The sequence below is a fragment of the Salvia splendens genome, chromosome 8, assembly GCF_004379255.2.
Source record: "Salvia splendens isolate huo1 chromosome 8, SspV2, whole genome shotgun sequence".
Lineage (NCBI taxonomy): Eukaryota > Viridiplantae > Streptophyta > Magnoliopsida > Lamiales > Lamiaceae > Salvia > Salvia splendens.
The window spans coordinates 17,135,921-17,162,651 of NC_056039.1; the positions used below are offsets into that span (position 1 = coordinate 17,135,921).

At 37.1% G+C, this 26,731-nt stretch overlaps 1 protein-coding gene and 3 long non-coding RNA genes across 4 annotated transcripts; 3 read left to right on the plus strand and 1 right to left on the minus strand.

Moving 5' to 3' along the window:
- Positions 1–1,026: 1,026 nt before the first annotated feature.
- On the plus strand, positions 1,027–3,239 carry LOC121744251. The gene is made up of 2 exons (XR_006038524.1): positions 1,027–1,246; positions 3,040–3,239. It is a non-coding gene; the product is annotated as an uncharacterized LOC121744251 (long non-coding RNA).
- A 2,384-nt stretch (positions 3,240–5,623) lies between these two features.
- On the plus strand, positions 5,624–7,814 carry LOC121744249. Its single transcript, XR_006038522.1, has 2 exons — positions 5,624–5,818; positions 7,615–7,814. It is a non-coding gene; the product is annotated as an uncharacterized LOC121744249 (long non-coding RNA).
- A 2,354-nt stretch (positions 7,815–10,168) lies between these two features.
- On the plus strand, positions 10,169–12,386 carry LOC121744250. Its single transcript, XR_006038523.1, has 2 exons — positions 10,169–10,393; positions 12,187–12,386. It is a non-coding gene; the product is annotated as an uncharacterized LOC121744250 (long non-coding RNA).
- Positions 12,387–18,130: 5,744 nt separating this feature from the next.
- LOC121744164 (LOB domain-containing protein 33-like) lies at positions 18,131–19,143 on the minus strand. The gene is made up of 2 exons (XM_042137613.1): positions 18,763–19,143; positions 18,131–18,441 (listed from the first exon to the last, which is right to left on the minus strand). The coding sequence occupies exons 1-2, from the start codon at positions 19,039–19,041 to the stop codon at positions 18,241–18,243; spliced, it is 480 nt and encodes a 159-aa protein (XP_041993547.1). The 5' UTR covers positions 19,042–19,143; the 3' UTR covers positions 18,131–18,240.
- Positions 19,144–26,731: the final 7,588 nt, after the last annotated feature.

Sequence of the window (26,731 nt, forward strand, 5' to 3'; positions counted from 1 at the left end):
AAGAGCATCTCCAAGAAGGAAAGGTAAATGAAAGTGGTATATCTTCTACTATTTACCTTCTTAAAAAGTGAAATATAACATTCCAAAAAGTAACACGGGAAAACATATAGTACAGAAATGTAAATTATTTTTTAAGAAAATAATAGTACAAAATACATTAGAAAACATAAAATGTAATACATTGCCGATCGATGTAGAGGTAAAAATAACTCTTCAAAATGGGAAAATGTATCATACATTCTTAAAAATACTGAAACACCTCTCCCTTTTGCAAATAATTTTTCATGACAAAAAGTAAATATGATAGGAGTAGTTATATGACTTTATCCCTCCATTTACGTATCCTTGGGATGTTCTAAATACAAAACCATCCACTTCATTGTATTTGAAGCCTAGTGAGCTTTCACAAATTCACATATACGTCCAAATGGCTCGACGCCCTGCATGGATAAAATTACTTCAAAATTTTTAAAATGGTCTCATTCGGATAATCAAGTAATCTATCGGTTATAACCTGTAACATCCCGAATTATAGGCACCAATAAAAGGTTTGGATATGTGGTGAGGAATAGTAGTTAAGTTAAACCGTAAGGTATAAATTTGATACGAAATGCCGATTAGTCAATTTTCGGCAATTTCTTTTGTCCGTGTAAAATCATAAATCGAAGCTAAGGGGTAATAATTTTATAAATTACAAATTATGGCCTAGAATAATTGTTGATAATGTGAGGAATTGTTTTGGGCCATTTGAAGGTAATTAAAAAAATTTCTATCGCCGTTAATTTCAGTTTTTAACGAAAACGATCGGCGAAACTTTTGAAGATATAGACAGGAATAATTTTGCCTTAAACTAGAATTTAAATGCTAAATGATGATATAAAGAGTTCCTAAATGTGATATCATATGATAGGGCAATAAAATGTTACAAGATAATTAATTTATTAAAAACTAACTAAATAATTAAATAATGATTAGAATTCTCTAGAGAATTCTTTTGTCTATCATCAACTCCAAACCCCCCTCATTTCAGCCACAAGCACGTCCTCCCCCTCTCCATGGAAGACCAAAAGCTTAAGCTTTTTAATTTCCAAATATTTGTCATTTAATCGGTAAATCGATCGGGTAATCTTGTATCCGCCAGCAAATCGAGCGAAGGAGCATATAGTGCGTTTTGATCACAAAGGAGTGGATTTAGAGGGTAGAGAAGTATCAAGGTGAAATAGGCTTATGTTCATAAGCCTGCGAGGTAGCGTATCCTCTCTATGGTTTTCGATTCTTTAGGTTGAGATGATGTGTGCTATAATGTGATTATATGTGAGATGTTTAAATAATGTGCTTAAATATGCTTATAATTTAATATGTGGATTATTATGATTCTTATTAATTTTAATATGAATGATCTGTGGAAAAAAAATGGTACGAATATGAATAAAGACAATGGATATGATATGCAATGAAGTGTAATAAATTATGAAGATCTGAATAATGTGAAATATGTCTGAATAGATTATGAAAAAAAAAATATCTGAATATATATGAAAAAGAGTGTCTGTGAATTCGATAAGAATGATTATCTGAAGTGATATTTGGAAATGGAATAAATGTGAAAAAGAGATTTGAAAGAAGAATATGAAATAAAACGTCCTGTTTGCTTGGTCATATGTGTTGGGTACAATTGGCATGCCATAGGACAGCAGCACTGCATTATCTGTGATCACTCGTCTTCTGGATAACCGAAGCGAGGATCGTCTGTTATCTGATGGGCCCCTATCTGATCTGTCTGATCTGCACCCTAATGGGTGGTTTGATTATCTGTCCGCACCCTCATGGGTGGTCTGATTATCTGTCTGCACCCTCATGGGTGGTCTGATTATCTGTCTGCACCCTATGGGTGGTCTGTGCGGAGTCCTCTCGAGGACAAAATCCGCGTCTGCATCTGATTCTGTTTCTGATCTGGTCCGTGTACCCTGCCTGAAACCAAGCAGATATTGGGGCTATAAGATAAAATAATATCTGATGATTTCTGAATAAAGGATCTGTAATCTGTAATCTGTGATATATGATAATATAAGATAAAATAATATCTGATGATTTCTGAATAAATGATCTGTAAGCTGTAATCTGTGATATATGATAATATAAGATAAAATAATATCTGATGATTTCTGAATAAATGATCTGTAATCTGTGATATATGATAATATAAGATAAAATAATATCTGATGATTTCTGAATAAATGATCTGTAATCTGTAATATGTGATATATGATAATATAAGATAAAATAATATCTGATGATTTCTGAATAAATGATCTGTAATATATGATAAGATAAGAAAAAATTAATATATGATGACTTGTGAATAAAGGATCTGTAATATGTGATATGTGATATGTGAATTGTGAAATATGATATATGATATGATTGTTGATCAGTCCTCACGGAGGAAATGATATTTTATGTTGAACGGTCCCCGCTCGGGGTAATTAACACGGAAGAATAGTATACGAAAATAAATGGTAAAATGAGAAAAATGTGATACGAAATGATATATGATGATATGCGAAATCTGGAGAAACCAAAGCTATATGATACAATGAAAATGTTGTAGTATAGAAATAAATATATGAATATGTTATCAAGAGACCATAAGAGAAATATGACGAGGATGATATGATGAATATATATGGGTATCTGAACAGGTATGCTTTGGTGTGAAAATTCTGAGAATTTGGAATATATATATTGTAATAATAAGTCAAGATAATAAGGAAATGGCATTAAGAATGAAATCTCTGAAGAGACATGAGTAAGAATATATGGAAAAGTTGTATGACGATAATACAAATAAGTTTGATATAATGTGATTGTAAGTAATTTTGGAAATCTGTGAAATTGAAATGAAAACAAGCAAAAGATTAAAAAGGAAATAATGTAGTTATTATAGTTACTATTGTCTTAGCTGAGAGGGTTGGATTCTGTAGTTTGGATATTGCTACTGGGCTTTCGAGCTCACTCCCCCTCTTTCCCCCCCTGCAGGTTAGAGTCGACATTATGTCAGTGGTGTTGCGCAGCTTTGCATCTTTGGCGAGTCACTGGTGGTCAACTTGGTTTAGTAGTCGTGGCATGTTATGTAATAGTTTAATCTTTAACCTTCCGCTGGATAAATGTTAAGTTTTTAAATGTAATAGATTTTAATTATGCTTTTAAGCTAAAAAGAAAAAGGAAAAATTTCAGCACGGGTTTTCGATACTGAAACGTGACATCACTTATTCGGTGGGTTACCTACCGGGTAAGGGGTGTTACAAGTTTTGGTATCAGAGCCTAGGTTTAGGCGGTTCTGGAAAGAAGTGATTCAGTAAAGTGTGTAGAAACATGCCACATAGGTTTAATTGTCTGTTAGTACAAGTGACTCGATGCAGCTGCTTATGTCTAAAGTGGAAAGAAGTTAACAAGGTACGGGACATAGTTTCCCGTGTGACCGAGAAAGATGTTATATGGGACTGGCCACCCCATATAGCTCTAATCTCGGTAGCGTCGGTACGTGTAAAAGATTTAAAAAAAAAATTCAGGGAGGATGGGTCTGAAAATGTTGATGAAAAGTATGTCCTAATGAAAGATACTAATAAATATATGCAGATTATGAAAGAGTATAAGTAAAAGAGAAGAAAATGAGTTAAAGGAATGATATGGAAAGAAAGTAAGTTATAGACTAAGTGACCATCATGATATAAAAGTGTAACACGAAAATTCACAAAGGTATGTGGATTGTCTGATATAAGATGGATTAAGAGTCATAAAGTAATATCCTATAATGATAAACAAAAGTATAGAAATATGTGAAAGGAAATGTGTTTGGCAAAATGATAAATATTGATATGAAAACATATGAAACTATAAGGCATTATATGAATAAAACCATAAATGTGCGAATGAGAAAATGCGACGAATAAGAAATAAATGATATGATCTGAACATGTGTGCCCCTATATGGATTACATGTGTACTTCGAATCGGGCAATATGAGATATGACGTGATGTGATGGAAATATGAACTGAATAATCGTGCAAGACAATAAATTATATGATTGGAAATGTGAACTCCGTGAGAATTATGTGTGCGCTCGAATACGAGCTATATAAATGTTAGAACCGAATGATGATTCAGAAATGAAATGGAAAATGGGAATGTATGCTCTAAGCGAGCTGTATAGTATATGATAAGATATGTCTAAAAATATGAGTTTGAAATTGTGCTATATGATATAAAATGGTATTCTGGTTGAAAGTGTTGTCTGTGATCTGTAAATGTGTTAGTTATGGATAAGAATGAGTTTTGAAAATAAATATGGTTGTTGATGAATACTGACTTGATATTTGAATTATGTTGTGATTTGGTGGTTTGATTTGATAATCTGTGATTAACATTGTATCTTGTTGGTTTTGGGGAAGCACTGGTTATAGAGAAAACGCTGCCCAATTTTTGCTAGAAATTGATCAGATAAATTAATACGAAGTTGTGGTAAATAAACTGATAAGTGATAATACATGAAGAGAATGATGTTACATGATGACTTAAGAAAGGAAAAAGGGAAAAGATAAGAAGTGTTGTGAATGATAATAAAGGAAAACGTAATGAAATGATGATATGTGGAAAGTGAAATGCACCCTTCGTCGGCTATAAGTGCCCGAATAGGGACTATGCAATTGGGACTATACAATATATGATGAGTATGTGAATTATACATATGCGTGATGAATATGATATGTGCGCCTCATGTGGACAAAGAAAAGATGCAAATAACATGGAAATTACTATGTAAAGAAATGATAATGTGACAAATGTGCTTGAAATATATTAGAGATAATGATAATATTATTATGTGATCGCAAAATGTGGCTATGTGTTAAGATGTGATTATGTGATTTTGTATGTCATTCTGTGTTAGGTTATGGAAGTGAGGATACGCTATGTAGATGAGGATATAGGATGTCGTGGAATGGCATACGTATATGCGACGCTTATAGGAATGATGTAAACCCGAGGGAATTTCGAGGACGAAATTCCTTTTAGGGGGGATGAGTTGTAACATCCCGAATTATAGGCACCAATAAAAGGTTTGGATATGTGGTGAGGAATAGTAGTTAAGTTAAACCGTAAGGTATAAATTTGATACGAAATGCCGATTAGTCAATTTTCGGCAATTTCTTTTGTCCGTGTAAAATCATAAATCGAAGCTAAGGGGTAATAATTTTATAAATTACAAATTATGGCCTAGAATAATTGTTGATAATGTGAGGAATTGTTTTGGGCCATTTGAAGGTAATTAAAAAAATTTCTATCGCCGTTAATTTCAGTTTTTAACGAAAACGATCGGCGAAACTTTTGAAGATATAGACAGGAATAATTTTGCCTTAAACTAGAATTTAAATGCTAAATGATGATATAAAGAGTTCCTAAATGTGATATCATATGATAGGGCAATAAAATGTTACAAGATAATTAATTTATTTAAAAACTAACTAAATAATTAAATAATGATTAGAATTCTCTAGAGAATTCTTTTGTCTATCATCAACTCCAAACCCCCCTCATTTCAGCCACAAGCACGTCCTCCCCCCTCTCCATGGAAGACCAAAAGCTTAAGCTTTTTAATTTCCAAATATTTGTCATTTAATCGGTAAATCGATCGGGTAATCTTGTATCCGCCAGCAAATCGAGCGAAGGAGCATATAGTGCGTTTTGATCACAAAGGAGTGGATTTAGAGGGTAGAGAAGTATCAAGGTGAAATAGGCTTATGTTCATAAGCCTGCGAGGTAGCGTATCCTCTCTATGGTTTTCGATTCTTTAGGTTGAGATGGTGTGTGCTATAATGTGATTATATGTGAGATGTTTAAATAATGTGCTTAAATATGCTTATAATTTAATATGTGGATTATTATGATTCTTATTAATTTTAATATGAATGATCTGTGGAAAAAAAAATGGTACGAATATGAATAAAGACAATGGATATGATATGCAATGAAGTGTAATAAATTATGAATATCTGAATAATGTGAAATATGTCTGAATAGATTATGAAAAAAAAAATATCTGAATATATATGAAAAAGAGTGTCTGTGAATTCGATAAGAATGATTATCTGAAGTGATATTTGGAAATGGAATAAATGTGAAAAAGAGATTTGAAAGAAGAATATGAAATAAAACGTCCTGTTTGCTTGGTCATATGTGTTGGGTACAATTGGCATGCCATAGGACAGCAGCGCTGCATTATCTGTGATCACTCGTCTTCTGGATAACCGAAGCGAGGATCGTCTGTTATCTGATGGGCCCCTATCTGATCTGTCTGATCTGCACCCTAATGGGTGGTTTGATTATCTGTCCGCACCCTCATGGGTGGTCTGATTATCTGTCTGCACCCTCATGGGTGGTCTGATTATCTGTCTGCACCCTATGGGTGGTCTGTGCGGAGTCCTCTCGAGGACAAAATCCGCGTCTGCATCTGATTCTGTTTCTGATCTGGTCCGTGTACCCTGCCTGAAACCAAGCAGATATTGGGGCTATAAGATAAAATAATATCTGATGATTTCTGAATAAAGGATCTGTAATCTGTAATCTGTGATATATGATAATATAAGATAAAATAATATCTGATGATTTCTGAATAAATGATCTGTAAGCTGTAATCTGTGATATATGATAATATAAGATAAAATAATATCTGATGATTTCTGAATAAATGATCTGTAATCTGTGATATATGATAATATAAGATAAAATAATATCTGATGATTTCTGAATAAATGATCTGTAATCTGTAATATGTGATATATGATAATATAAGATAAAATAATATCTGATGATTTCTGAATAAATGATCTGTAATATATGATAAGATAAGAAAAAATTAATATATGATGACTTGTGAATAAAGGATCTGTAATATGTGATATGTGATATGTGAATTGTGAAATATGATATATGATATGATTGTTGATCAGTTCTCACGGAGGAAATGATATTTTATGTTGAACGGTCCCCGCTCGGGGTAATTAACACGGAAGAATAGTATACGAAAATAAATGGTAAAATGAGAAAAATGTGATACGAAATGATATATGATGATATGCGAAATCTGGAGAAACCAAAGCTATATGATACAATGAAAATGTTGTAGTATAGAAATAAATATATGAATATGTTATCAAGAGACCATAAGAGAAATATGACGAGGATGATATGATGAATATATATGGGTATCTGAACAGGTATGCTTTGGTGTGAAAATTCTGAGAATTTGGAATATATATATATTGTAATAATAAGTCAAGATAATAAGGAAATGGCATTAAGAATGAAATCTCTGAAGAGACATGAGTAAGAATATATGGAAAAGTTGTATGACGATAATACAAATAAGTTTGATATAATGTGATTGTAAGTAATTTTGGAAATCTGTGAAATTGAAATGAAAACAAGCAAAAGATTAAAAAGGAAATAATGTAGTTATTATAGTTACTATTGTCTTAGCTGAGAGGGTTGGATTCTGTAGTTTGGATATTGCTACTGGGCTTTCGAGCTCACTCCCCCTCTTTCCCCCCCTGCAGGTTAGAGTCGACATTATGTCAGTGGTGTTGCGCAGCTTTGCATCTTTGGCGAGTCACTGGTGGTCAACTTGGTTTAGTAGTCGTGGCATGTTATGTAATAGTTTAATCTTTAACCTTCCGCTGGATAAATGTTAAGTTTTTAAATGTAATAGATTTTAATTATGCTTTTAAGCTAAAAAGAAAAAGGAAAAATTTCAGCACGGGTTTTCGATACTGAAACGTGACATCACTTATTCGGTGGGTTACCTACCGGGTAAGGGGTGTTACAAGTTTTGGTATCAGAGCCTAGGTTTAGGCGGTTTTGGAAAGAAGTGATTCAGTAAAGTGTGTAGAAACATGCCACATAGGTTTAATTGTCTGTTAGTACAAGTGACTCGATGCAGCTGCTTATGTCTAAAGTGGAAAGAAGTTAACAAGGTACGGGACATAGTTTCCCGTGTGACCGAGAAAGATGTTATATGGGACTGGCCACCCCATATAGCTCTAATCTCGGTAGCGTCGGTACGTGTAAAAGATTTAAAAAAAAAATTCAGGGAGGATGGGTCTGAAAATGTTGATGAAAAGTATGTCCTAATGAAAGATACTAATAAATATATGCAGATTATGAAGAGTATAAGTAAAAGAGAAGAAAATGAGTTAAAGGAATGATATGGAAAGAAAGTAAGTTATAGACTAAGTGACCATCATGATATAAAAGTGTAACACGAAAATTCACAAAGGTATGTGGATTGTCTGATATAAGATGGATTAAGAGTCATAAAGTAATATCCTATAATGATAAACAAAAGTATAGAAATATGTGAAAGGAAATGTGTTTGGCAAAATGATAAATATTGATATGAAAACATATGAAACTATAAGGCATTATATGAATAAAACCATAAATGTGCGAATGAGAAAATGCGACGAATAAGAAATAAATGATATGATCTGAACATGTGTGCCCCTATATGGATTACATGTGTACTTCGAATCGGGCAATATGAGATATGACGTGATGTGATGGAAATATGAACTGAATAATCGTGCAAGACAATAAATTATATGATTGGAAATGTGAACTCCGTGAGAATTATGTGTGCGCTCGAATACGAGCTATATAAATGTTAGAACCGAATGATGATTCAGAAATGAAATGGAAAATGGGAATGTATGCTCTAAGCGAGCTGTATAGTATATGATAAGATATGTCTAAAAATATGAGTTTGAAATTGAGCTATATGATATAAAATGGTATTCTGGTTGAAAGTGTTGTCTGTGATCTGTAAATGTGTTAGTTATGGATAAGAATGAGTTTTGAAAATAAATATGGTTGTTGATGAATACTGACTTGATATTTGAATTATGTTGTGATTTGGTGGTTTGATTTGATAATCTGTGATTAACATTGTATCTTGTTGGTTTTGGGGAAGCACTGGTTATAGAGAAAATGCTGCCCAATTTTTGCTAGAAATTGATCAGATAAATTAATACGAAGTTGTGGTAAATAAACTGATAAGTGATAATACATGAAGAGAATGATGTTACATGATGACTTAAGAAAGGAAAAAGGGAAAAGATAAGAAGTGTTGTGAATGATAATAAAGGAAAACGTAATGAAATGATGATATGTGGAAAGTGAAATGCACCCTTCGTCGGCTATAAGTGTCCGAATAGGGACTATGCAATTGGGACTATACAATATATGATGAGTATGTGAATTATACATATGCGTGATGAATATGATATGTGCGCCTCATGTGGACAAAGAAAAGATGCAAATAACATGGAAATTACTATGTAAAGAAATGATAATGTGACAAATGTGCTTGAAATATATTAGAGATAATGATAATATTATTATGTGATCGCAAAATGTGGCTATGTGTTAAGATGTGATTATGTGATTTTGTATGTCATTCTGTGTTTGGTTATGGAAGTGAGGATACGCTATGTAGATGAGGATATAGGATGTCGTGGAATGGCATACGTATATGCGACGCTTGTAGGAATGATGTAAACCCGAGGGAATTTCGAGGACGAAATTCCTTTTAGGCGGGGGATGAGTTGTAACATCCCGAATTATAGGCACCAATAAAAGGTTTGGATATGTGGTGAGGAATAGTAGTTAAGTTAAACCGTAAGGTATAAATTTGATACGAAATGCCGATTAGTCAATTTTCGGCAATTTCTTTTGTCCGTGTAAAATCATAAATCGAAGCTAAGGGGTAATAATTTTATAAATTACAAATTATGGCCTAGAATAATTGTTGATAATGTGAGGAATTGTTTTGGGCCATTTGAAGGTAATTAAAAAAATTTCTATCGCCGTTAATTTCAGTTTTTAACGAAAACGATCGGCGAAACTTTTGAAGATTTAGACAGGAATAATTTTGCCTTAAACTAGAATTTAAATGCTAAATGATGATATAAAGAGTTCCTAAATGTGATATCATATGATAGGGCAATAAAATGTTACAAGATAATTAATTTATTTAAAAACTAACTAAATAATTAAATAATGATTAGAATTCTCTAGAGAATTCTTTTGTCTATCATCAACTCCAAACCCCCCTCATTTCAGCCACAAGCACGTCCTCCCCCTCTCCATGGAAGACCAAAAGCTTAAGCTTTTTAATTTCCAAATATTTGTCATTTAATCGGTAAATCGATCGGGTAATCTTGTATCCGCCAGCAAATCGAGCGAAGGAGCATATAGTGCGTTTTGATCACAAAGGAGTGGATTTAGAGGGTAGAGAAGTATCAAGGTGAAATAGGCTTATGTTCATAAGCCTGCGAGGTAGCGTATCCTCTCTATGGTTTTCGATTCTTTAGGTTGAGATGATGTGTGCTATAATGTGATTATATGTGAGATGTTTAAATAATGTGCTTAAATATGCTTATAATTTAATATGTGGATTATTATGATTCTTATTAATTTTAATATGAATGATATGTGGAAAAAAAAATGGTACGAATATGAATAAAGACAATGGATATGATATGCAATGAAGTGTAATAAATTATGAAGATCTGAATAATGTGAAATATGTCTGAATAGATTATGAAAAAAAAATATCTGAATATATATGAAAAAGAGTGTCTGTGAATTCGATAAGAATGATTATCTGAAGTGATATTTGGAAATGGAATAAATGTGAAAAAGAGATTTGAAAGAAGAATATGAAATAAAACGTCATGTTTGCTTGGTCATATGTGTTGGGTACAATTGGCATGCCATAGGACAGCAGCGCTGCATTATCTGTGATCACTCGTCTTCTGGATAACCGAAGCGAGGATCGTCTATTATCTGATGGGCCCCTATCTGATCTGTCTGATCTGCACCCTAATGGGTGGTTTGATTATCTGTCCGCACCCTCATGTGTGGTCTGATTATCTGTCTGCACCCTCATGGGTGGTCTGATTATCTGTCTGCACCCTATGGGTGGTCTGTGCGGAGTCCTCTTGAGGACAAAATCCGCGTCTGCATCTGATTCTGTTTCTGATCTGGTCCGTGTACCCTGCCTGAAACCAATCAGATATTGGGGCTATAAGATAAAATAATATCTGATGATTTCTGAATAAAGGATCTGTAATCTGTAATCTGTGATATATGATAATATAAGATAAAATAATATCTGATGATTTCTGAATAAATGATCTGTAAGCTGTAATCTGTGATATATGATAATATAAGATAAAATAATATCTGATGATTTCTGAATAAATGATCTGTAATCTGTGATATATGCTAATATAAGATAAAATAATATCTGATGATTTCTGAATAAATGATCTGTAATCTGTAATATGTGATATATGATAATATAAGATAAAATAATATCTGATGATTTCTGAATAAATGATCTGTAATATATGATAAGATAAGAAAAAATTAATATATGATGACTTGTGAATAAAGGATCTGTAATATGTGATATGTGATATGTGAATTGTGAAATATGATATATGATATGATTGTTGATCAGTCCTCACGGAGGAAATGATATTTTATGTTGAACGGTCCCCGCTCGGGTTAATTAACACGGAAGAATAGTATACGAAAATAAATGGTAAAATGAGAAAAATGTGATACGAAATGATATATGATGATATGCGAAATCTGGAGAAACCAAAGCTATAAGATACAATGAAAATGTTGTAGTATAGAAATAAATATATGAATATGTTATCAAGAGACCATAAGAGAAATATGACGAGGATGATATGATGAATATATATGGGTATCTGAACAGGTATGCTTTGGTGTGAAAATTCTGAGAATTTGGAATATATATATTGTAATAATAAGTCAAGATAATAAGGAAATGGCATTAAGAATGAAATCTCTGAAGAGACATGAGTAAGAATATATGGAAAAGTTGTATGACGATAATACAAATAAGTTTGATATAATGTGATTGTAAGTAATTTTGGAAATCTGTGAAATTGAAATGAAAACAAGCAAAAGATTAAAAAGGAAATAATGTAGTTATTATAGTTACTATTGTCTTAGCTGAGAGGGTTGGATTCTGTAGTTTGGATATTGCTACTGGGCTTTCGAGCTCACTCCCCCTCTTTCCCCCCCTGCAGGTTAGAGTCGACATTATGTCAGTGGTGTTGCGCAGCTTTGCATCTTTGGCGAGTCACTGGTGGTCAACTTGGTTTAGTAGTCGTGGCATGTTATGTAATAGTTTAATCTTTAACCTTCCGCTGGATAAATGTTAAGTTTTTAAATGTAATAGATTTTAATTATGCTTTTAAGCTAAAAAGAAAAAGGAAAAATTTCAGCACGGGTTTTCGATACTGAAACGTGACATCACTTATTCGGTGGGTTACCTACCGGGTAAGGGGTGTTACATAACCGGTCGGGTATTTTGATAACCGATTCTGAAATCGGTTCGGTTTCATTTCGGATATTGGTCTGAATCGACCGAATACTCAGTCCTACTTGGAATGACATGAATTTTAATGCACAATTGATAGAAAAAGTAATTATAGTATTATTAGTGGAAAATTGGACGTGTCTTATTATACACTTCCAAATGGAGTTATATGTTAGTATTACGTAAGGGGTTTTTACCCCAATGCGACTATATATATATTCCTGAGAGCATTTTGAAAATATTTATTATAAAATTTATGTATGCAATGTTTACTACCCCTCTGGGTGAATCTGATGGAACGAGCCATCGGCGCGAAGGGTTTGACGTCTCACATTACTGGAGTTTCAGACCCTCCGCCGATCACCGATCCAACTTATCCAACGTGATAGCAACGAGATCATTGTTGTTTTAATTGGATCATAGACAACATCGAGGCTAGTCTCGTGAGTGAAGTTTCACAGTACAAGACGACCAGAGATCTATGGGACGGTCTGGCCACTACATAAGGAAGCGGTGCAGATCCGTTCCATGTATCGAACCTGCACAGACAAGCGTATGGAATGAAACAGGGAGGAATGACAGTAGAGGCATTATGGCAGAAATTCCAGGATCTATGGTTGTCCATAGACAATCGCGACCCAAACCCATTCGACACCCCCTCAAGCATAGGGAGATACAATCAAATCATCCAGAGGCATTGAGTTTACCAATTTTTATGGGCTCTCGACGATCGGTATGACACCGTCAAGAAGGAAATCTTGAACAAAGAACCCTACCCATCAGTGAGAACCGCATACGGAATGGTCAGGCGAGAGGCAGTCAACACCGGCATTCGGTCATCCAAGACCGAGGCCAAGGATTCCGGAATTGGAATATGCCTTAGCGCACCCTTGTTCGAAAGAAACAGGAGCAACAACACACCACCTCCCAAATTTCAAGCCAACCGGAGGGATGACGACAAGAGTAAACTCGTATGCACACATTGCGGGGGAAAGAAACACACCAAGGATACCTGTTTCTTGATACACGTGTATCCGGAGTGGTGGGAGGAGATGAAGAAATCGAGGGCCAATCAGAGTTCAAACCGAGGAGAAAGCTTAGGCCGTAAATCCGTGGCTATCGGAGAGCAAGCTACCTACACCGAAGGACCTCCGGTGGGCAGCATCACACCATCCGCCGCAATCGGAGAGGGCAGAATCAAGGGAAGCAACGACAAAAAAAACGGGACAGTGGCGTCGGTTTCGGTGGCCAGAACCTGGTCGGAAGGTATGAAACCAGGTTCCACCGCCGGCGGCGGTCGAACGACGACAACCGATGGGCCAATCAGAGCAAAGGCCGGTGACCAGCTCATAAGTAAATCCCAGAATCAACCCACAGAAAGTTATAAATCCCAAAATCCACCCCATTCGTCCCAAAAATACTAAAAACCACCCCAGGACTTCCATAAATGTCAAAATCCACCCAGAATTTTTCCCAAACCTCAAAATAACCCCAATATAGCCAAAACTTTGCACATTGCACCCCAGTTACCGAAACAACCCAAAAGTAAGCCATCTATTCCATGCAGAAACTCATTTGAAGCCTTGGCATGTTCCTCTACCTCACAGTCACATACCAAAGACACCCAATGGATATTTGATTGCGGAGCCACCGACACAGTGTCATTTGATGCCTCAGATTTCCTAACCATTTCAAAATCCGAAAATCCTATGTCCAGACCGCCAGTGGAGACCTAGCGCAAGTCCGGGGAGCGGGAACAATTAATATTTCCCCTACTTTACGCCTGTCTAACTGTCTTTATATTCAGTCATTATCACATAAGCTTTGTCCATTAGTCATGTGTGACTAAGGAACTGAACTGCAAATTACTGATGCAACCGAAATTTTGTATGTTACAGGATATCAAGACGGGGACGATAGTTGGGCGTGGCACTGAACGATGCAGACTGTACTATGTGGATGAAATAGCCCAACAGAGTACTGCGATTCTGACTCACGGACTGACAGACCGGCAGGCTTGGCTTTGGCATCGTCGGTTAGGACATCCATCTATAGGATATCTTCGTCTACTTTATCCTAAGCTAGTTACTTCTATGCAGTTTTTTCATTGTAAAACTTGTTTGTTGGCCAAAAGTCATAGACACTCTTTTAAGCTGAACAATACTAGAATGAAAAAACCTTTTGCTTTAATTCACTCTGATGTGTGGGGGCCTGCACCCGTTACTGGGGGACAAGGTTTTCGTTATTTTGTGTTGTTTGTGGATGATTTCTCTCGTATGACTTGGGTTTATTTCTTAAAAAAAGTTTGAAGTTTACGAAAAATTCACAGAATTCTATACACTTATCCAAACCCAGTACAACCAAAACATCCAAATCCTTAGGTCAGATAATGGGGGAGAATTTGTGAATAGGAAAATGCAAGACTTTTTTCGAGAACATGGGATAGTCCACCAAACGTCGTGTGCCTATACTCTAGAACAAAATGGGGTAGCAGAAAGGAAAAACAGATATATCCTTGAAGTCACCAGAGCCCTCTTAATCGAGTCCAAAATATCCAAATCGTTTTGGCCTGAAGCCATAGCCACCGCAGTCTACCTCATGAACCGCCTACCGATTGGAATTCTCCAATTCAAAACTCCCTTAGACACTTTCTCCAAACTTTTCTAGATACCATCATCTTTTTCTCTTGAACCCAGAGTTTTTGGCTGCTCAGTCTTCGTCCATATCCCTAAGCATGAACGTACTAAGTTTTCACCTTGTGCCCTCAAATGTGTTTTCTTAGGATATGGGAAAAATCAGAAGGCTATAGGCGTTATGATCCGGCCACAAACCGCATGCACACAACTATGAATTGTGACTTTATGGAGGGAGAATACTTTTACAGCCAATCTAGTAGTCAGAGGAAGATTCAGCAGGATAATATTCCTACTAGTGACCTACTAAATTGGCTACCTACACCTATGCCTAACCAGGGGAGAAACCAGTCAGGGGGAGAGGATTAACCTAAGCCAAGTCCTGTCACAGACGTCGGTCCAACAGAGGAAAGTAGTGGTACCGCCGGGCAGTTAAGTCCCATAGAGCAGGATGTGGAGTTAGGTGACATTGCTCAGCCATCAACCCCTTCTTCGATTCCAGATGTAAATGATTCGGTTATGGATAATGTATGGTTAGAAAACGCTAATGGTGACAGGAACAGTAGAGATGGGGACACAGGGCAACCATATGAATTTCCCCTCCCCCCCCCCCCCGAAGTACAAGAGGAGTTCCTCCACGGAGATACTCTCCAGACTGGAAAGGAAGGAAGGCCAAATATGCGGTGGCGAACATTGCTCAAGGACAACATACGGAAATGGCCCGTGCATTCGAAGCTGCCCTATATGAAGAAGAAGAGATACCGCAGTCATTCGAGGAAGCCTCAAAACACAAACATTTGAAAGAAGCTACGAGGAAGGAAATAGATGCTCTCATCAACAACGAGACATGGGAGAAGTGTACACTACCGACAGGAAAGAAGCCGGTAGAATGCCGATGGATATTCACTATAAAACGGCGTGTTGATGGTTCAATCGAGAGATACAAGGCAAGGCTCGTGGCCAAGGGATACACACAGGTGTATGGAGTAGATTATGAGGAGACCTTCTCTCCAGTTGCTAAATTGGACACTGTTCGAGCCCTACTTTCCGTGGCGGCATGCAAAGACTGGCCTCTACACCAATTTGATGTAACAAATGCATTCCTACACGGCGAATTGGAGAAGGATAAAGAATTATATATGGAAGTCCCTCCGGGATGCTCAGAGGCATTTGGAATAGGACAAGTGTGTCGCCTCAGAAAGACGCTATATGGGTTAAAGCAGTCTCTAAGAATCTGGTTTGGGAGGTTCTGTCAAAAAATGTTTAAACACAGGTTCAAGCAAAGCCATTCGGATCATACGCTCTTCACCAAGAGAAGGGATGGGAAGATGACATGTCTGATCATATATGTGGATGACATGATCATTACTGGAGACGATACTGAAGAAATCCAAAACTTGCGGGAAAATCTATCCAAAGAGTTTGAGATGAAAGATCTAGGAGCCCTGAAGTACTTCCTTGGAATTGAAGTGTTGAGATCTAGACACGGAATATTTCTAAGGCAGAAAAAGTATGTTCTAGACCTTCTGGCAAAAACTGGGTTGTTGGATTGCAAGCCTGCAGAAACTCCAATGATCCCCAATCATGGATTGAAGATGGAAGAGGGAGCTGATCTTGTAGACCGGGAGAGATACCAACAGTTAGTAGGGAAACTCATCTACCTCTCACATACTAGGCCCGACAAAATATATGCGGTTGGCATTATCAGCCAGTTCATGCACCGACCTCAAGTCGACCATATGGATGTTGCGTTGAGAATTGTGAGATACCTAAAGGGAACTATTGGCTATGAAGTGTTCCTAGCTAAAAGAGATGATCTGAAAATCGATGGATGTACGGATGCTGACTGGGCAAGCAATCCGATTTACAGAAAGTCCACTGGAGGATACTTCACCTTCATAGGAGGAAACTTAGTCACTTGGAGAAGTAAGAAGCAGAAGGTGGTGGCTCTATCAAGTGCAGAAGCATAATTTCAAGGAATAAAAAGTGGACTGATGAAAATCATGTGGCTAAGGAGGTTATTGACAGAAATTGGCTTTCCACCTACACGGAAAAGTAAATTGTTCTGTGATAACAAAGCAGCGATCAGTATTGCAAAAAATCCAGTACAACACGACCGAACTAAACACGTTGAAGTTGATCGCCACTTCATCAAGGAGAAACTCGAAGGGGGAATCATAGAGTTCCCATTCGTTCGGTCAGAGGAGCAACTTGCAGACATCCCCACCAAAGCAGTTCACCCGAAAATCTTCAAGGAAATTTTGGACAAGTTGAGTATCGGAGATACCGTTGCTCAACTTGAGGGGAAGTGTCAAAACAGCAAATCAAGGGAGAAATTAGCGGTATCAATGGAAGGAGAAGATTGAGGGAATAATTGAAATTATGTAAAGAATAATAATGAATATTATTGCCTAGAATAGATTGATACAATTTCCATAGATAGCTAATAATCCTCCCTATATAATTGGGGCTGTAAATCATTGTACAACCAAGCAATACACAAAACCTTCTACTCCCAATTCTCTGTGTTCCCAATGTCGATCAATACGAGTTCCGCTTCTCTCGATTACCATCGTTAAGAAGTTTAGCCATAAACCGTGGACTGATTAAACCAATTTTCTTATTTTTGAAATATTTGTCAAAAAACAAATTTAAATTTGTGCTTGGTGAGGTTTATCCCTAAACTTTTGATTAAGTTATAAACGCATTTACCAAACCACCACAAACTCTTTTGTAAAATAATGTGAACTTTAAATATATTTATTTGTGAAATAATGTGGACTTTAACTATATTTATGTATAAAGCATCAAATTTATATGGATGTGAAGCCAGTGTATATGATTATGGTGCATCTCCAGCAATATTAGAATATTTTCTTGTTATTTTGAATGGACAAGATATAAGTGTGGATGTGTGACATGTGTCACATATATTTTAAGTAAACCGAAATTGATAGTTTTGTTCATATTACAAGCATACTGAGTGTCATTGTGATTGTATAAGACAAGAGTTGAACAATCAATTAAGTTTACCTGTTTGTTCCAACTGATAAAATCAAATCAGCAGCAGTTACAAAATATAGTTTATTTACAGATCAACAAATCTCAGGTTTAGTGTCTTGCATTTCTTATTCAGGTTGATACAAATAGTAATCTTGGTGTATGTCTTGAAGCAGCTTCTGTACAGCATTCTGCTCCATTTCGTTGGGGCAGGAAGTTTGGTTTACAGATACATGTGCAGAAATTTGAGTTGGCGCGAGAGGATCAAGGCTACGAGCCGATGCCATTTGCATTTCAATCGTCTCTATCTCTTCCTTGAGCACGGCTACCTGCATAAGGGAGCTAAACTCAAAAAACGCTCGTTAGGGGGTGCTCGAGCCCCTTGGCTCCAGTGGAGAGAGGGGAGGGCTTTAGCCCCCTAATGAATTTATTATTTAAAATTTTCGTATATAAATTTTTATAATTTATTCATAGTTTATACATATAATTATATTATAGCCACTATTATAAATCTAAATCACATAAAAAATTATTTTAAAACAATAATGCTCATTTCTGCGTCCGCCACTGTCTACCTTCAGGTTAGCAACTCTTAAGAGGTAAATCACTTAATTTTAACAAGAATGGACGAAACGGGGATGTAATGGAACCTGCTGTTGGAGAGCGAAGATATGGGCAATGCAGCCATAGACAGGGTCGTGCACACGTGCAAGGGCCTCGTAGCAGATCATGGCAGCAGCGTCGCCCCTGCTGTGAAGTGGGAGGCGGAGCAACATCTTTGAGACGTTGCTTGCGCCAAAGACCCTGTGCACGGCCGAGAAGTGGGATGCAGCTTGCTCGTAGCTGAAATAAGGCGTGAACGTGCAGTCTGGGGTGCACCGTCTTCTCAAGAATTTGCAAGCTCCACATGAGGAACTAGCTCCTGTCATTGTCCTAAATTCTTTTGAACTCAGATGCTAATAGTAGGATTTTGTGTCATATGTTTAGTGTAGTGTGTGATAACAAAGTGAGATCTTTAATTGATATATAAAGTATTTTTTCTTAAAGAGAGTTGGAGTTGCCTTTCTTTGGGGATGAAGGGGTATTATTCTTTTGCCTTATGGTGGAAAATGAAAAATATTCATTTAGGTCTGCTTTATGGCCAACAGTTTCATTCCTAAATTGGGTGGACTTTCCTTGTTTGTGCATTTCAAAGAGCTTTAATCATGAAGGATAAAGCTTGATTAATGGTAAGTTGGGTCTAAAATATTTGAGATAATTCATATTAGTAGTCATAATGGCAAGTTGCCAACAAGAATGGCCTGTTCTGTTTCCGCTTTACATTGCAATGATCATTTATTTGGATACTTTGTGAGGAAAAAAGAGGTGACCAAATATTAATGTATTTTATTTGCAAAGAAGTAGTACTACTTTTTTTTTCTTTAATCTCGCACAAAGTCTAGTTTCAATTATCATATTAAAATTAATGATGTATTTTAACTTTTTTTGTTTTTTATTTTCACCATAATTCCTTACTACATTGTTAGTGTTTGAATATACAAGTTACACACAGAACTTATTGGAGTACAATTTTCGGCCGAGGTCCACTTCCTATGATCGGTCATCGTTAACTTTCGATATGTGCTATTTCCTCAATTTCACAGTAGTTGAGTAATTTTACTATATTAGTACATTCTACACTAGTAAAGTCATATTCCCTTTTTAATAAAAGTCAACATATTTATTTTTAGAACTTTATTCTCTCATCCTTTATCTCTCTATCTTTTTTTCATTTTCTACTTTATTCTTCCCTTATTTAACTCATTTAACACAATTTTTATTAATTTACGTGCCAAAAAGAAATGCATCCGTTGTTAGAAGGGAGTATAAAAAGTTCAACCAAAAACACATATAGATTATAACCTAATGTTCAACGAAATAAAACGGAAAAATTAAATAGAGTTTACTATATTCCGAGTTTTTATATCTTCAAAACATAGTTAATAAAAGAGTGAATTTTATTATATCAATGTTGGGACATATAATCTTAAACTACGATTTCAACATATGCTGGATTTTAGTATTTTTCACATTTAAAAAAAAGTTTTATTTGTAATTTGCTAAAAATATTGATAACATAAACCGACCGGTATAAATAAATGAAGGAATAACCGAAAATAAAAAAACTGAAAACATAAATATATACTTAGTTATTAACTTAATTAGTTTTTTTTTATAAAAAGCAAATGCTCAAGCCACAAAACAGCGAGCTACAAAAAGGTAAGCCAAAAGGCGAGACCACCAACAAATTCGAAACACTCTAACTTCAAGAATAGAAGATCCAAAACAAGCAACAAACATCCTAACCAAGCAGGCCCAACAAAGCAACAAACAAACCAACTCATCACCAAGCCAAAATCCACAACAGTGCCACAAAAAGAGCCCAGAGCTGAACAAAAGTCAGCACAACATACCTCTTCGTGAAGCTATTGTTCCTATCCAACCTCTGACAACCTTCAACTCATCCACTAACAACCCCGGTGCAAATGGAAATTCCGGGCACCATCCTTTCGCCCAAGTTCCAAAATGCTGAAAAAGTCACTTCTTTTTGAACTCCTAGTTAGGTTTGAAATCTTGGAATATATCCCAATTATTTCACACAATGACATAAAACATGGCGGTCCACTTATCAAATCTTTTGAACGGAGTACCTTTCCAAGAAAGTAAGCATGCAGTGTTTTAAAAACCTTTTAGACTGGCCGGTCGAACCGGTTGGGCCGCGAACCGGTGCTCATGCCGGTCCGGTTCACCATATAAAGCCGTCAGAAGGTTGGGCCGTTTTGAACCAGATGAACCGATCGGTTCGATCGGGAACCGCCAACCGGTTGAACCGATTATTTAAACTCTCAGTAATTTTTTCAAAAATTTCAGTCAAATGGGATTCAAACCATAGACCTCATGTATGTAAGTCCAACTCCATTACCACTCAACTCCACCACTTCAATTGCGGTGATATTACAATAACTTTATTTATTCTTATAATCAATGAATAAATTTACATTCCTTCTATGATTAGTTATTATTTTTATAAATTGATTAATTGTAAATAAAATATGTCAATTATATTTTTATTTAATAAACTTTAATAGTAATTTATCACAATAAATTTGAATATTGTTCTTTGTTCTTTTCAATCTCAGCCCCACGATGCATTCATTTCCTTTTTGTATTCATTTCCTTTTTGTATCTTTTGTATCTTTGTTCTTTTTAATCTCAGCCCCACGATTTTGTCATCCCACGGTTATATTAGTGTCCCGTGTCATTTAATAATGCAGATTTTCAGTTGAATAATGCACACCGACTAATAATGCATCATTATAGTGTAATAATGCATATTTCAGTTGAATAATGCACACCGACTTATAATGCACCATTATAGTGTAATAATGCAGATCATCTGGACCGTTGATGAATGAGATCTAACGGCCCATATTAAGAAGAATAGAGGATCTAAGGGATGAATATGAGAATAATGCTCTCCTATATATATATATATAATTATAAGTTTTAATATATTATACATATAATATACTTATATAATTATATTTCACTAAAATTTAATTATACTTATACTCAATTAAGTTTAAGAATATTTTATTTTTCACTAAATTATATACAAATATATATATGAATTTGAACAAAACTACATTTTATTATGTAATAAATTTGATATATTTATATAATACTATATTTAATTATATATGCTATAGTAAAACGGTCTGACCAGTGGTTGGACCGATCCGACCAGTTGAACCGTGAACCAGTAGCTTCGCTTGCCGGTCCGGTTTATAAAACATTGCAAGCATGTCTTTAGATTTTTGGGAAGACAAAATGATATATGATAAGTCGTATTCTAGGACTTGGTTATTGGTCAGTATGATGAGCTTAAAGTGCATATTCTGCAAGAAAAGTTGCGTAAGTGTGCAGGAAAGGGTACAAGTCAGCATGAAAGGAATCGGAAGGATCAAGTGAAAAAGGACGCCAGAAGGGTGCAATGCATGCCAAAAGGCTCGAGATGGAGAGGAGAGGATTGCTAGTAGACGACCAACTATTTAACGGGGGCAAAAGCGATAATGTACAAGAATGAACAACCCTAATTTTAGGGCAAGTCACCCTATAAATAGAAGGTCACATGAAGAATGAAGGGAGAACTCGTTTTAGAAGGTACACTTAGAAACTGCTCTTGGAAGTCCTAGTTCCGAAGCGGAGACTAGCTCCACACCTCTCGTTTCTCGCCGCCAGTCATGATCACTTGAAGACCTCGGTATTCCACCTGGGATAGTTCACCGTCAACTCCACTAGTTATTGTAGTCGCCAGAATACTATTTCATCGCCCGAGTGGCAAAACAATCTTTACTTGCTTTCTAGTTTTAACTTCGTATTTTGTTTTATCTCGTTGGATCTACTGTTGAAACTTAATTCTCTTGTTGTTTTTTTGAAGTATCGTGTGAGATCCAAACACTATAATATTGAAGTTTTCCTTTATTCATCTTTTGGTTGCAATTGTGTTTCATTCTGCCTAGATTAGCTATATCCGAGTTTGTTAGCTAGGATTCGAGTTTGATGTCTGATTTCATTTGAGCAGGCTAGATATGAGTTTGTTAGCTAGGATTCCAAGTGTTAATCGTTCAATTTGAAGTTTAATGCATGAGATCTGTGATTACATGACTGTCGCCACCTAGCATGTTAGTCAGTATGTTTAAATCTGAGATTATCGGTCGTTAATCGTTGTGTTTTGACTCTTAAATTGCGGATCTTAATTTGTGGAAAGTGTTGATTTAAATTGTTATTCATGGAGTTTGTGTTTATCTGAATTTGTGCATACTTATTTGAGAAGACAACATCCACATCTGATTTGTGGACCACTTTTGTTTTTCAGCCACTTTACCTTTTGTCCTTATACTTTTGTCGGACTTTGGGCGGATCTGGCAGTTCATCAGCCAGTTCGGTCGGAGATCCGTTTCTGTCACTGTCTACCTATTTTTAGTAAACTTTCACTTTTTACTTGCACCGGAGTTGTACCAATCCACCTTTGACGTACCCAGTCTGATTCCGATATGAGAACTTCTTACCAGTCAGTAGAGCACAGGTCCACCCTTTAGTTTGTGTCTAGATAGAACCTCAACCCAAGCGTGGTAGCTAACCAACCCCCTCCAGATTATCACCTCAATCACAAGACGCAATCATCCATATCTGTGTGATTTGACCCTTACTCTCACTATACTAGCCAGTAGAGTGGGTTGAGGAAATTGTTGATACCAGGTTTTAGGTCGTCGTGTCAGCGACACAACTAGGTTGGGAATCACCTCCTGATCAGTTGAATACACGAACCTGCACAAACCTGCTCTTTCAAATGGTGTCGTTGCCGGGGATGGATGGCGTTTTTACTTGCTTTTGTGTGTGATACTTTGGTGTATATATTGTTCATAATTTTTACTTTTTTTCTAGTTTATGAGAAGGAGCTCAACTTTTGAGCAGTGGAGGCCGAAAATACTCCCACGAGGATCGATACTTGTTACCACTCATTCTGGCCTGTCGACAGCCCTGTCTGACCTAGGCACGAGTAGCGACGAGGACAAGGATACCATAGAGGAAGCGGAGCCAGTATCACCATTTAAGTTAGAAGGAAGCCCAACAAGGATGGCCGAAAACATGGAAGATGATCCGGAGATCGGGTCACTTAATACACATGCCGATGGAGTCTACCACCTAACTCCATCAGAACTACTTCAAGTTAACCTTCCTGGATCAATTCTTTCCATCAACCAAGACGAGTATGCTGAAAAAGGAGATATCGTGCGTCAAGCAAGACTATGATGAGTCCCAGAGAGACTATTGGGCGCGATACATAAGTCTCTTGGACGCATGTCCTAATCATCGCATGTCGGAGGTGGAGATCTATAACACCTTCTATGAGGGAATGAACAAGGAGACCAAAGATCTGGCGAACTCATCAGCCGGATGAGGTTTCCCTCAGTTGAGAGTCAGTAAGGCCAAGGAAGTCTTGGGAAAGCTTTTAAGTGCAAAAAGGGCTTACGATAGCTCAAGAGACAGCTACAGCAGAAAGGGAGTGGCGAGCGCTTCATCGGCCGAGAAGGAGGATAAGTTGGAACGCGCATGGATAAGCTGGAGAAGGCGCTCTTAACAACAATAGAGAAGCACTACCTTCCCCAACTGAGAACCGGTAAGTTGCCGAGCCAAGAGGCTAGAATCCTACCTATAATCAACCTGAGGATCTGGACAACATGGCACAAGTCAATGCAACTGGGCAGTGAAATCCTAATGGGAGTTGGAACCAAGGGAAGCAGCGAGACGCACCATGGGGGGAGCATCCAAATTTTTGATGGGGAGATGGAAACCAAAACCAAAACCAGAGTCAGAACCAATATAACCCCCCACAAAATCAGAACCCCTACCGTGGACCTGCAAACCCAGACCATCAATCCAATTGGCCAGGACGGAACCAGCAGCCACAAAACTCAAGTCAACCCCCGTAGAATCCAAACTCGAGTTCCCCGTATGTACCATCCCATCAGAGGAACTATCAAAACCATCAGAACCAAAATCCCCAACCTTCGCACCATTACCACCAAGACAACCAGAACCATTCTAACTAGTACAATTACTACCCACCTAACCCAAATCAACCCCACCCTACCTACCACTCAAATAACCTAAATTACAAGCAAAATCCTAATAGCCAGTATAACTCTTACCACCAGCCAGGACCCAACCAGTACCAGAACCTCAACAAGCCCCGAAGGTCAATCGAGGACATGATGGGGGAGCTACTTTCCTCACAGCAAAACATGAGGAATGAGTTGCAGTCCAACAACGAAGCAGTGCAAGAGATGCAGAGTGCTCAAAAGGAAAACAAGGCTAATATGGATATGATGAACAAGCAACAATCCCAGCTGGCGAATTACATGAGTGAGATGAAAGGGAACTCAGGGACACTTCCATCAACAGTCCATATATCGTGGAAGGTGAACATGTGCAAGATTACGCTGCAATCCGGCACATCATATAAGGGACCTGAGATGAAGAGGTCTTTAGGAGAGCCGAGTGCAAGAGATGGTTCGAAGGGATTTTCGCCTCAAGAAAAAAAGTCCGATTGATGTGGAGATGAAGTCTGGAGAAAGGGGGTAGGAGGGCAAAACCCTCAAGTGATGGAACCAGTCCGAGTTGGAAAGAAGTCGTGTGAGAGTGAAAAGGAAGGAGACCAACTGTCTGGGAGGAATGGCCATAACAAAACCTGGTCAGTTACTGAATCCCTAACCTGAGCGGAAGGGGATAATTTCTTAAGAGATCACCGAGATTCCATATCGCTTTGTAACAAAAAGAAAGGAGGACCCCGTGGATTATTTGTCCATATTTGGGAAAATGGATGTCACCATACCGTTCCTCAAAGCTATGAAGCTGCCCCCATTGGGGAAATTCATCAAATATTTCATAGCAGGAAAGGCTAAGGAGGACGAAAAAATCGTGGTGGAAGGAATAGCGTCAACTACCGTCCAGGAGAAGCTCCCACCCAAGAGAGCCGACTCAGGTATGTTCACTTTACCCATAACCATTGAAAATGTAAAAATTGACCATGCAATGTGCGACCTGGGAGCATCCACAAATGTCATGCCTTTGTCAATATACAATCGTTTGAAGGGAGTAAGGTTAACAAGCACTAGGGTCTTAATTCAACTGGCTGATATGTCATGCATTAATCCTGAAGGTGTCTTAGAGAATCTGTTAGTAAGGTGCATGATTTTCTGTACCCTGCTGATTTTTACGTGATCAAAATGAGTGAACCTGAGGCTAGGGAGTCTAGTGGGATACTTCTAGGAAGACCTTCCTTGAGAACAACAAAAACGATTGTAGACATGGCTGAGGGAACAATATGCATAGACTTTCATGGTGAAAAATTCACGTTCAATATTGATGAAGCCATGAGGAAACCCATTGATTTTGAGAATCTTTGCTATGTTGATGTAATTGACCCCCTAGTCCAAGAATATCTTGAGGCTAAGTTATTACAGGAAAAATTTCAGGCCTTAGATGTGTATGAGCAGGTAGACGTGGACGCCGCTGCATGGTGTGAATTGATCAACAGTCAGGAGCTTACTGACGAGGAAGTTGAGGAAGCTATTAAGGAGTTCTGTCTGAAGCCAAAATTCGCGGGAACCAAAAGTGCTAAGCTACCAGCTAGTACAGAAGGTACTGGTGAGCTAGAAACAAAGAAAGAGGACGAATCAGGGAGAAACCCCTTGCCGGAGGATACACTCTCCCAAAATTTGAATTGAAGAAGCTACCAGCCTATCTGAAGTACGCCTACCTAGGGGAGGAAAATTCACTCCCAGTAATTATCAATAGCAAGCTGACAGAGGAGCAGGAGACAAGACTATTGGCTGTGCTGAGCAAGAACAAGATCGGATGAAGTCTGAAAGACATAGTAGGAATAAGTCCAGATGTATGTATGCACCATATCAGGTTGGAGGAAGGAGCTAAAGCAATTCAGGAGCCACATCCGAAGTTGAATCCGAATATGCGGGAAGAGGTTTTAAAGGAAGTCTTGTAGTTGTTGTCATT